At 41.1% G+C, this 12,792-nt stretch overlaps 1 protein-coding gene, 1 non-coding gene and 1 pseudogene across 2 annotated transcripts in view; 2 read left to right on the forward strand and 1 right to left on the reverse strand.

The window, feature by feature from the left end:
- The window catches only part of USP31 (ubiquitin specific peptidase 31), a 70,045-nt gene that overhangs the window by 14,471 nt on the left and 42,782 nt on the right, over window positions 1–12,792 (reverse strand). Inside the window, exons 7-12 of the mRNA XM_059896816.1 lie at window positions 12,352–12,532; window positions 9,253–9,364; window positions 8,550–8,644; window positions 7,041–7,118; window positions 6,312–6,441; window positions 61–180 (exon numbers count right to left, since the gene is read on the reverse strand). Of these exons, the coding sequence (XP_059752799.1) occupies window positions 61–180; window positions 6,312–6,441; window positions 7,041–7,118; window positions 8,550–8,644; window positions 9,253–9,364; window positions 12,352–12,532 (716 nt within the window). The remainder of the gene's footprint in view (window positions 1–60; window positions 181–6,311; window positions 6,442–7,040; window positions 7,119–8,549; window positions 8,645–9,252; window positions 9,365–12,351; window positions 12,533–12,792) is intronic.
- LOC132349388 (T-complex protein 1 subunit zeta-like) lies at window positions 1,236–5,254 on the forward strand (annotated as a pseudogene).
- On the forward strand, window positions 3,843–3,971 carry LOC132350048 (small nucleolar RNA SNORA22). Its single transcript, XR_009497805.1, has one exon. It is a non-coding gene; the product is annotated as a small nucleolar RNA SNORA22 (small nucleolar RNA).

The following is a 12,792-nucleotide window of genomic DNA, read 5'->3' on the forward strand; positions in this document are numbered from 1 at the left end:
CAGTCAGGGGCATAGAACCTTGGTCACAGCTCTTTTCCCTGTGACAGAGGGTTTCCTTACCTGTCGGAATCGCTTTAGGTGTATGATAAGCACGTCAGGCAGAGTCCAGAGGCTTAACGTAATGCTACCCTGCTGCAGCTGCTTGCAGTGCGGGCACCGCCAGGCGTCATCTGGGGCAAGCTGAAAACAAGGAGCACGACTTCTGTTAAGGGCCACTTAAGGCAAGACTTTGTTAACAGGAGACAGCCAGGCTCACTTCCTGGCCAGGGCACGGCACAACTCTGAACCTCCCCAAACTATGTATGATGGGAGTCAACAGAAAAACACAATTAAAAGTGGCGCCTGGCTAGAGCGGGCACCCAAACATTTGCTGAACAGATTCTCTCTCAAAGAGGAATGGCCACCTAGGTGACTACTGCACAGAGATGTTAGATGTCACAGACCTCACGCTCAGCACACTCCCAAACTCAACTCGCCGCCTTTCTACCAACATAGTTCCCTTTCCTCCTCCTCCTGTGTGTCCTACCCCAGCAAATCCCACAACCGCCCGTCAAGAGCAGAACACGGGGGGTTAACCCAGAGCCTCAAACCCTTCCCTCTTCCTCTGCTCCACGCCCATCCGAGGTAACACTCTCTGCCACTCCTCACACCTGTCTCCTCCTCTCCATCCACCTTAATTCAAAGTCCTCACTCACTCTTACCCGGACTTCCTCAAGTCTCTTAGTTGTTCTCTCTCCCCCAAGCATCAAACTGCTCCAAACAATCCTCCCCATCCTGCTACCAACAAGATCCTTCTCAACAGCAATCTGAGACCTCGAATCCACATGTCACCTCTGCAGGCAAGGGTTTCAGGATGACAACACAGAGGTACTAACAGGGCATGTCTGGTAAGAGAGATTTTTTTTTTTAATTAATTAATTTATTTATTTATTTATGGCTGTGTTGGGTTTTCGTTTCTGTGCGAGGGCTTTCTCTAGTTGTGGCAAGCGGGGGTCACTCTTCATCACGGTGCGCGGGCCTCTCACTATCGCGGCCTCTCTTGTTGCGGAGCACAGGCTCCAGACGCGCAGGCTCAGTAATTGTGGCTCACGGGCCTAGTTGCTCCATGGCATGTGGGATCTTCCCAGACCAGGACTCGAACCCATGTCCCCTGCATTGGCAGGCAGATTCTCAACCACTGCGCCACCAGGGAAGCCCCAAGAGAGATTTTTAAAATCTCCTCTGGATTTCAGAAGATGCATCAGATCTGGGACCATCAACACAATGAGGTAAGGGAAGCCACGGGAACAGATGGCAATGCCCACTCAGATGGAAGAGAAAGAAGCCAAGGACAGAATCTTGCAGAAGGCCGATTTTTAAGGGAAACACAAAGATCGAGAAACCACCAGAACCTGAGGCTGCATAGTCAGAAAAATAGGCAACTCAGAAGCATTCCTTTTATGCACGCCAAGAAAAGAGAGTGGCAAGAACAGGGTGCTTATCAGTACCATATCCCACGGAGAGGTCAAATGCAGACTGAGCAGAGGCCACTGAACTGAGCAAACTATGGGCCCCGAGAACTTCGGAGAGCAGTGTCAGAAACACAAGCCAGACAGACGACAAGAGGTTTGGAAGGCAGGAAAGGGAAAGACCTGAAATCACTAAATGGTAAAGTTACACAGAAAAGAAGAGAAAGACCGGCACAGCAGTTTGAAAGGGAAGCAGAAGTGAGGGAGTTATTTTTCCTGAGAGGGAGATCCTGTCATGTGTGTAGGAGAGATGGGGAGAGACAGAAGTCTGGGTGGATAGAAGTGAATCAGAAAGTCAGGCAGGCATAGCACAGGGAGATCAGCTCGCAAGCGGGAAGAGATATGGGGATATATGTATATGTATAACTGATTCACTTTGTTATAAAGCAGAAACTAACACACCATTGTAAAGCAATTATACTCCAATAAAGATGTTTAAAAAAAAAAAAGAAAATTAGGCAGGAGGAACCTAAGTGTCATCTGGCAAGTCCACATCTGTGCTAACATGCTAACTGCCTACAGACGTGGCCATCAGCCCAGTGCTCGTGGTAAAGGAACAGGTTGTTGTTTATTTGTTTTTTAATTTCCAATACCTCATAAACAGATACTCTTTTATAAGACACGATAAGAATGTCAAGGCAACGTCTAGCAGCCTTGTGACAGCTTCTACAACACTGCTCGACTTCTGTACTTGTCTCGCTGTAAACCGCCACAAAGAGCTGCTGGGCCTGCAGAGCGCCCTTGGGGCGTGGCCAGCCTCGCTAACGGCCCAACAAGGAGGGCGACTAGCCCCAGAGGCAGCTGTTCACTCTCAGGCAGTCTGTTACAAAGTTCTTCCTCATATTAAGACAAAATCACACTCCCTGTAATTTCCAATCTCTAATTCTGCTTTTTAGATAAAATTAAGCCCAATCCCTTATCCACAGGATGGCCCTCGAAGTATGTGAAAATAACTATCGGATCCTCACTTAAGGTCTCCTTCATCAAGATATACTCAGCCGCGCCATCCCCTATCCACACTCTCTGCGTGTGCCCCGGGATGTCAGTCTCTTAACAGTGAACATTTAAGGTAATGAGAAGAGCAGTGCTATCACCATCTGAGTTCTGGACACTGTTTCTAAAGCATCCTTAGGTAGCCAACAGCGGCTGACACCCACGTGACACTGCTGATCATACTGAGCTTGCAGACAACGCGACCCCAAAATTATTGTCACACAGCCTACTGCTAAGTCTGACCTCCTCCTCTTCCATATCTGGACTGTTATTTTTGGACCCAGTGACTGAGCTCCCCAAGGAACACTCACTCATTCATTCACTGTGGCATAGATTTGCTGAATGCCTTCCATGGGCCGGATACTGCTAGACACGCTGGGGTCATTTTACAACCAGGATGGATTCTCTCACCTGCTGTGCCCCAGCCACAGTGGCCTCATTTCTTTTCTCAACCTTCCTCCGACCCCAAGACCTTTGCTTCCTTTACTTACTTGTTTATCCCCACTACACGGTAAACAAGCTGAGGGCAAGACTGTTGTCTGCCTTGGTCCCTGCTGTATTCCCAGTTCCTAGCACAGTACCTGGCACACAGTATGTACTCAACAGACGTGTACTGAATGAACAAAGCCCTATTAAAATGTATCTGGCTAGCTTGAAAGATCAGTGAGATGTTTTGTAGAATACCAATGTTGTCATCTAGTAGATCTGCTCACCTTTAAACTTTGTGACATTCTCAGACATCTCCCAAATCAATTAAAAAAAAAAAAAAAAAGCTAAATAGGATAAGGTGCTACATACAGCATGTGATCAACCAGTTTCAAAGCCAATTATTTATACAAGCCCAAGATTGGAAAAATATGCCTAATGAAAAACTATTAAAGGAATTAGCTGTTAACTGCTTGGGGGAGAAAAGACTTCGTGAGTAGATGAAAACTATTTTCAAATATTTGAAGGACAAACAAGTAGAAGAAAATGAAGCCCTGTCCTCTGTTCTTAACGACCTGAGAGTTCACCTGCTGGCTGTAGCAACCAGGGACATATTTCAGGTTAACGTCAGTCACCATCAGAGATACCCAAAGAGAAAATGGTGTCTCTGTAAAACAGCGGCTGGATAATCACTTATTTGAAATTAGGCAGAACTCAACCATTAGAAAAAAAATTTTAAAGCCCCCTCCGACCCTGAAATTGCATGATTCCCTATATGCAAGAGTGAGCAGTAAGAATCAGTAGCCAGAATTATGATCCTAAACATCAACTCAAAATTAGATGAACTCAAAGTGCTCTCGTCAAGGTTTCTCAAGGCGCCTGAACCTGGAGAGGTTTAAAAACCACAAAGGCCTGTTGCACAGTGAACACCAAGAGTGCCTTAGTTCCTTGGTTTCAACTCTGTGCTAGAGCAATGTCTGTTCTTTTCCTCTACACTGAAAGCTTATTTATCCTTTTTAAAGTATTCAGAAAGTCAGCACATCATATTAGTTGTATTAAAGGGTATGAATGATCCAGAATATCCTTCCATAAATGTAGTTCGTGTAGTTTATCACGAACTACAGTTGCATCTAACTGAAGATCTCTAGTATTAGTGGTGGTTTTGTAACTATGTGTTTATTATAGGATCTTCATCTCAAAATAATAACAGAAGGATTTGAAGCTGCAAAGAAAAAGGCACTTCAGTTTTGGCAACTAGTCAAAATATGCAAAGAGATGAACAGTGAAACACTTACAGACATGGCCAGAACATCTCTACATACTAAAATTCATGCTAAACTTGCTGGTGTTTTAACAGATGCTGTCGTGGACTCCATTTTGGCCATTAAAAAACAAGATGAACGTAGTGACCCCTTCATGGTTGAGATCACAGGGATGAAACATAAATCTGAAACCTATACAAGCTTAATCAGAGGTCTTGTTTTGGATCATGGGACATGGCATCCTGATATGAAAAAAAAAAGTAGAAGATGCATACATCTTCATATGCAATGTGCCATTAGAATATGAAAAAACAGAAGTGAATTCTGGCTTTTTTTTTAATAAGCGTGCAGAAGAGAGAAAGAAATTAGTAAAGACTGAAAGAAAATTTGCTAAAGATGGAGTTAAAAAAATAATAGAACTTTGAAAGAAAGTGTGGTGATGATTCAGATAAAGGATTTGTTGTTATTTTTCAAAAGGAAATTGACCCCTTTGCCTTAGATGCTCTTGCAAAAGAAGGCATAGTAGCTCTGCACAGACCTAAGAGAAATGTGGAAAGGCTGACGCTTGCTCGTGGTGGGGTAGCTCTAAATTCTATTGATGACCTAAATCCTGATTGTTTGGGAAATGCAGGACTTGTCTATGACTACACACTGGGAGAAGAGAAGTTTGACTTTACTGAGAAACGTAACATCCGTCACATTACTGGTCAAAGGACCAAATAAGTACACACTCATGCAAATCAAAGATGCAATCAAAGGTGGCTTGAGAGCTGTTAAAAATGTTATTGATGATGGCTGTGTCATTCCAGGTACTGGTGCAGTGCAAGTGGCAATGGCAGAAGCCCTGATTAAATAAAAGCCCAGTCAGTGTAAAGGGCAGGGCCCAACTTGGGAGTTCAAGTATTTGCTAATGCAGGGCTCATTATTCACGAGGCTCTTGCTCAGAACTCTGGTTTGGACCTTCAGGAAACACTAGTTTGAGTTCAAGCAGAACATTCAGAATCAGGTCAGCCTGTGGGTGTGGACCTGAACCCAAGTCAGGGAGGAATATGGGAACACTACTAAGTAAAGAAATAGCTTCTTCACTCCTGCACTGTAATTGTCACCAACATTCTCCTGGTTGATGAGATCATGAAAGCTGAAATGTCTTCTCTAAAAGGAAGGCTGAATTGAAGCTTCCCTTGTATCATCTGAATCATGAAGACTCTACAGAGTGATCCTAAGAATACAGCTATGGAATTTTGCTCCAAGCTTCAAATGATTTTCAAAGGAATTTTCTTTTCCTATATGAAAAAAGGACAGAATACTGGCACCTATTCAAATCCTGAAGTTCTGAAATTATAATTACAGTATTTTTTTAATTGCACTGCAGTGTACACACATACAGCAGGCCATATTTATCCAATAACAGGATGTTTTGCTTTAGCTTCAGTTATATAAAAATATATGTTAGATAAACATGTTATCTACCTTGTTATTAAATATTCCTGTTGGAAAAAAAAAAAAAAAACACGTAGGCAAGGGTCCTATCCACTATTTGTCCATCCATTCATTCAAATATTTACTGAGTACCTACGATCTGCAAACACTATGCTAAGTGGTCTAAAGCATGTTGTCCAACAGAATTTTATGTCTATATCTACACTGTCCAATACGAGTCACTAGCCACGTGTGTCTCCTGATCCCTTGAAATGTGGCTAATGCAACTAAGGAACTGAATTTTTAATTTTAATTAATTTTAATTAAAATGGTACCTATGTTCTTAGTTCCAAAAAGTTGAGAACCACTGCTCTAGTTACTAAGGAAAATAATTTAAAATCTCTAAATTGAAACAAAAATATAACTTTATCATTAACCATTAAAAAGTAAAAAAAAAAAAGGAACTATACAAAGGTTCATGTCTAGAGCATTTCATTTAATCAAGGTTTTCCAGAAATTTAAACTACTTTTTGTTAAAATCCTAAGAGGAATAACACTAAGATGCACATCACATGTGCAGAACCTATGTAAATGCAAAAATCCTTGGGGAGTTTTCTGGGGCATAATTTGTTTCTCCACTGTCATCTTGCCCTGGGCCCTCCCTACTACCCTCACCACCCAACAAATGCTGCCCAACCCTTACCCGCTCCTCTTTGGTGTAGAGTTGGAAACACTGGGATAAAGTGCAAGTTTGAGGCTGATGGTGATGCTCCCTTTGCAGCCGGACACTTTCTGCATCAGGGATATACTCATCTTCGGTATTTACAAACAAGCTGCGATCAGAGGAGAAAAAGCATGTATTAGAGAATGTCTTGGAAAAGTGACACAAAATACAATTAACAGCTTCACAACGTGGCTGTAAATTCATAACCAAAAAGGTCAATATGTAGGAAAGCAAAAGTGGCAAGGCAACTTTTCTATGTTCCAAAATGTCGTGAGACGTTCTCTATCTATAACGTTATTTTCAAGAAATAACTTGAAATTGTTTTTTCTGGGATTGGGCACAAACTGTACTGATTAATTCATATATTCTTGTCCTTTGTATCAAAGGGCATGCATTTGGCAGAACTTGCTAGAGTTAATGGGTCTGTAATAAAAATCAAAGTAATTTGACCTACACAGTAATTAATGAATATATAGCTTCTGTCTCATTAGCAGCAAACAAATGTTCTAAGGTTTTGGGATCCAGACGACAGAATGTATAGGAGAGAAATAATAAATTACTTAAATAAAGGATCAGCAACACACTTGGATACTTAGCTGAAGAAAACAGAGGTTTGTGTTTCAGCTAATTTGAAAGATCAAAGGTATGCTATCATAGTGATAATTAAGACAATGACTCTACAAACACTAAGTTAAAAAAAATACTTACAAATCTTTTGTCTCCTTGTCCCATTCTACCACTAATTTCACGTGAGCAGTGCCACCTGGTCCACAAGATTTTAGTGCCCTATAGGATGGGGAAGGAAGTCACGTATTACTTTCTAAATAAATGATTTTAATTAAATATACATCCTATCTGAAATCTGAAATCATAGTGTGATTGCTGAAAATCTTCATCATCGTTCCCCATCAGAAAAGGTTTCTGACCATTATAAACTCTTATTTAATAACTTGATTACAACTGGACTGAAAAATCCTTAAATTAAAATATTCAATATGGAAATAAAGATATTGGAAGAAATTTAGTACCACACTATAAGGTTATCCACAATAACTCTTAGATGTTACGATCTTTCCAATTTTTGTCCAATATCTCACCAAATCAATAGAGACTGGACGGGATGATAGTCTCTCTGGGAACAAAGTCTGCTCCTGCATCTCTCCACCTCCCCCCATATGCCATGCTTGGTCCCTGGACTGTGCCCACACCAATGTAAACTGTCCCTTCCTACAAGGCACCCCTCAAGTTTCACCTCACTTATTTCCCCTGAGCTCCTTGGCTCCTTCGCCATCTCCTGAGATACTCAGCATTAACAGTCAGTATTACTCATCAAATAGTTTTTAAGTTTTGCAATGTTTTGGATCACTATCTAATCTATTAACTCTAATCTCTAAAACCAAACAGTGAGTTGCTTTCAAACAGAACCATGTTGTATACTTTTTTGGAATCCTGAAATGCAGGCACTACGATATTTGTTGAAAAAGTCATTATAATGAAAACAATAATGTGTTTTTATATTTATATGTATCCATATATGTATCGTGTGTCTATATACACTTATCTCTATTACTTTATTAATAACAGAAGTATGTTAAAGCACAGAGATAGCAGAGGGGAGAAGATAATTCTGAGGGGGAGAGGAGGGACAGTGTGAAGAGAGGCTCAAAGGGAATGAATTATCAACAGAGGAAACTACACGTGCAAAGGCACACATAAAACCATATTGTGCGTTCAAACAACCCTCAGTACTTTGATGCTGCTGAATGTTTAAGATAGTGGGGAGAAGAAAGAGGCCTGACAGAAGGGAAGTAGTCAGGGTTCAAACCGTGGAGAACTTCACATACTGTGGAAATTGGGCTTTATCTTTGAGGCCACGGGTTACCATTTAAGGATTTCAAGGAGGAAAGTGTTATGATTAGAATTCTACTTTGGAAAACTTTGATCTTGAATCAAAGTGAATATGAAAGTGCAATTCATCTGTGGTCCTGAGACCGATCAATTTACTTTCCTAACATCAGTACTCTAGGCTTTCCTGATTCCAGAAAAGATCATAAAACATATCCTACTCAAATATGAATCAAAAGTAAAATAAGTGTTTACTTTCTAAGTGAGCCTGAAGGACCTACCACACTTCGTAGGAAATTACATCAGACATCACTAGAAATTACACACAAACATATATGAAAGTCTAGAAGGTGATTTCTTTTTTTTTTTTACCTTTCTACTGTTGGGTGGCACAGGGGCTGCTCCTCCTGGGGCAGCAAGTATGTTATTCCCACAACACTGACCACTCGCAAACTGAATGGACACACCTGCAACAAATGGCAAAGGCAAATCAGGCTGAGTTTCTCTTCGAGGGCATGTGGTTCACCGGGGCATTTCCAAAACAGATTAGAGGGAGAGCAAACTGTTTTGCAAAATGCTTCTCTACAACATTCTGTAAGGCTGTTGAGCCACTCTAATACACTTTAAATATGATTGCCCCAAATGCAATTTACATATCAAATATGTTATGCAAGACAAGTAATATGTTACTTTAGCTGAACATTAACATAAGTTTTCCACGGATACCTTAACAAAGAAATCATAATTTTGAAAATATACAGATGGTCTACAAAATCTCTCCAAGCTGATCACGTGCTAAACTTTATTAGACAAACATTATAAAGGAACACCTGGCAGTGCATGGAAAACCGTGCCGTGGCCAGCTCCCTTCGTAAAACGAGGGACAGTCCTCATTCTGGAAAACCTGAACACAGCAGATTTTACTACACAGCTTTTCTCCAGGGCTCCCCAGCATTCCAGCTCAGTGTCTGGTCTTTCCTAAGGGCAAAGGTCTGAACTTCCAATCTCACTGTAATGACTGTTTCTTCATGACTGTACACACATGCTATGCTGGAGTACCAAAAGGCTTACACACCTGAATGCCAACTGTGGGCCTCAAGAAATACTTCATCTTCTCCAAGATTTCCCTCTGCAGAAGGTCCCATGCTATTGTCTTCTCTAAGTGCAGCACAAAAGGTAGTCCAAATCTAACACACATAAATATTATAATCACCTTAAAAAGTATTACAATTCCTTTAATACTGTAACTCCTTATTCATGATCTTTTTAAATGGAATCACAATGCAATTAGTTTTAGGACAGTTATCAAAATAAAACAAACAGGAAATTTAATACTCTTATAAGTGGATGAAACAGTCAGAAGGGAAACTGAGATTTCTAAATGAAATTTAACAACTCATGCACCAAAATGGCTTCTAATAGAGTATGGTGCCAGGTAATAAGATGACAGGATTAGTGGAGATGGGGAGGAAAGCAGGTGGGAGTGGACACGAGTCCAGCAAGCAGCATGGGTCAAACATATAAGAGGTTCGGTGCCAGAGGAAAAGACAGGGCTGGAAGGTCCAGCAGGGAGGCAGCCACATGCTGGTGGCCTGGCAACAAGGAAGGCACTGGCAAGCAAGTGACACTAAAAGTCAGCTCCTAGCCTAGGGCAGAAGTCACGTGGCCCCTGCCAGGTTTCCTATCCAGTGCTGCGCTCACAGGTGTTAGAGAATCAGAGGCGGAGCCATGGTTCTCAGCAGTGGCTGCAGGCTGAAATCAGCGAGGGAACTTTAAAACACAATGATTCCCCCGAGATTCTGCTGCAATCCCTCTGGTCTGTGGCTCGAGCACTGAGGCTGTTTGAGGAGCTCCCCAGGTGATTCTAATATGCAGCCAACGTGGAGGAGCACTGGCCTGGCCTTAACTCTCACCCAAGCCCCAGCCATTCAGACCTACTTGCTGTGCTCTGAATGCATCCGACTCACACCCCCAATGTACAGCCAATTCCCTCAGTCTGGACTACCCTTCTCACTCTTCTTTTAAGCTATTTCCTACTCATCCGCAGAAGGAGCCACTGGCACCCTGTTGATCTGTTCCCTGAGCTCTGCTGCACTACAAATACTGCCTGCTTATTCTGCTGCCTCCACCAACAGACTGTGTTACCTGACAGCAGGAACTGTGACCGACTTATCTTCCTAGCCCAAACTGCCAATACCTAGACAATAGTAGATGCTGAATGAATGAATGCACAAGTGAATAAACAAACAGATAAACCCTGCCTGACTCAGGCCAAAGGAGGGGTGCTAAGGTCACCAAGAAACCCGCTCCTAACAAGTACCAGTTTACTCACAGCAGTACTCAAGAGTGAGCCTACCTTCCTAAAGACAACTGTGATGCGAAATAAGTTACAAGCACGATGTGTAAATCAGTAGCCATATTTTTCACATGACAATGACCTCACTTTTAAGAGACTAGCATCATGAAAGGGATTCTATAAGTTCTTTATTTTATACAAATACGATGAGCTGCCTTTTCTTCTGTCCCTTAAACATGCCAAGCTCCTTCTAATCTCAGCAACTTTTTTTTCTTTTTAATTTTCATTGGAGTATAGTTGATTTACAATGTTGTGTTAGCTTCAGGTGTACAGCAAAGTGAATCAGTTATACATATACATATATCCACACTTTTTTAGATTCTTTTCCCACATAGGGGATTACAGAGTACTGAGTAGAATTCCCTGTGCTATACAAGTAAGTCCTCATTAGTTATCTATTTTATATAAAGTAGTATGTATATGTCAATCCCAATCTCCCAATTTATCCCTTGCCCCCTTTCCCCCGGTAATATCCAGAGAAAACCATAATCCGAAAAGTTACCTGCACCCCAATGTTCACAGCAGCACTATTTACAGGAATCAAGACGTGGAAGCACCCTAAACGTCCATCAGCAGAGGACTGGATAAAGATGTGGTACATATATACAATGGAATATTACTCAGCCATAATCTCAGCATCTTTGTACTCGACGTCCCCTCTTCACGGGATCCCTTCCCAAGAGGCTCACACAGTTCGCACCTTCCCACTCGGCTCAGCCCAGCTGCCGCGTCCTCAGGGAGGCCCCCCTCGCCTCCCTCTCTAATACAGTTTTGCTAGAGCCCCCACCAGCATGTTCTATCACACCCGCATGTTTTAACATCTTCAAAGTGACAACGACTGTCTGAAGTTAAATGTGTTTACTTGTCTTTAGTGGCTCTGTCCTAACTAGGATGCAAGCTCCATGAGAACACACAGATCCTGCTGTATCCCTAGTGTTCAGAATAGTGGCCAGCACACTGTAAACACTGAAGTACTTGCTAATGAACATCATAAATATACAAATCAACACATTTTGCTTTTATGTTATTTACCATTCTTAAATAAGAAACTTATTTCAAAGCAACATTTTAAAAAGTTAATATAAATGCTACTCTGACAAATATTAGAAATACAGTATCCTTCCTCCCTGAAACACATCCATATCTTGTTATTACTCTAGTTACATTACTATTGTGATAAAGTTACTTTAAAAGTAACTCCCATACAGAAACTAACATAACATTGTAAAGCAAGTATACTCCAATAAAGATGTTTAAAAAAAAAAGAAAAGTAACTCCCATAAATTCTTACAGAGGGAAACAGATTTGAGAGAGATTTCTAACTCCCAAAATGTCTGACTACATGCAGCTGAATGAATACTGGTGCCATTTGCCAAGCCAGGAAATACTGGAGGGTCAGGTTTATAGGGGAACACAATGAGTTCAGTTTGGAACACAAGACTGAGGTGCACGTGCCATCCAAGTAGATTTGTTAAGAATTAATAGAAGAAAAAATGCTGTAAAGAAAGTAGCTGGATATAGGTCTATAGGTCTAGAGACCCAGGAGGATCTTGAGCTGAAAATATACAAGAGAAATGTGCCTTTAAAAACTACATGAGCTTGGGAGCCATTCTAACTCAGATCTTATCATCCTAATTTTATATTCTCCCCCTCCCAACCCCTCAAATCAGGTCAATTTACACACATGCTCTTTCTAAATATCAGAATCAATAATTAACTACTAAAAGTAAGGATTTTTTTATCCCTACTTTTTAAAACATTTGAAAATATTAGACTTTTAAAGTCTCAATATTTATTGGAAAATAAGTTGGTCTTCACCTTTTCCCTTGCTGCCCAGTGCAGGCTCGGTTACACACTAACAGAACAATCTTGTCGCTTCCTGTTCTCGCGGGGGTTAAGTCCGCTCTCCCCTGCTTTGCTGCTGCTTGTGTAGAAGAAGACAGTCTATAATGATCCAAGCCAAATTTCAAGTGGTTTAGGTTGTTGTTTAAGTGGATTCCTAAAACAAAATGAAAACTTACTTGATCTCTTCAAAATTTTTATTCTTTCATTACAAAAAATTTACCCGTTAGAGAAATTAAGAAGTTGTCATTATGTTATTTACGCTGCAATTGAAAAAAGGAACAAATGACCTACTTTGAGATTACTCGTCTAGTCATAAGAAAATTTTTTGCATCCGTTATTTCATTTAAACTCGCCTTACCTACTACCTTAAAACTGAAAATTAAAACTCTTCACCTTCAATGAATATTAGTTTTA

This window comes from Balaenoptera ricei, chromosome 15 (genome assembly GCF_028023285.1).
Source record: "Balaenoptera ricei isolate mBalRic1 chromosome 15, mBalRic1.hap2, whole genome shotgun sequence".
Taxonomy (NCBI): domain Eukaryota; kingdom Metazoa; phylum Chordata; class Mammalia; order Artiodactyla; family Balaenopteridae; genus Balaenoptera; species Balaenoptera ricei.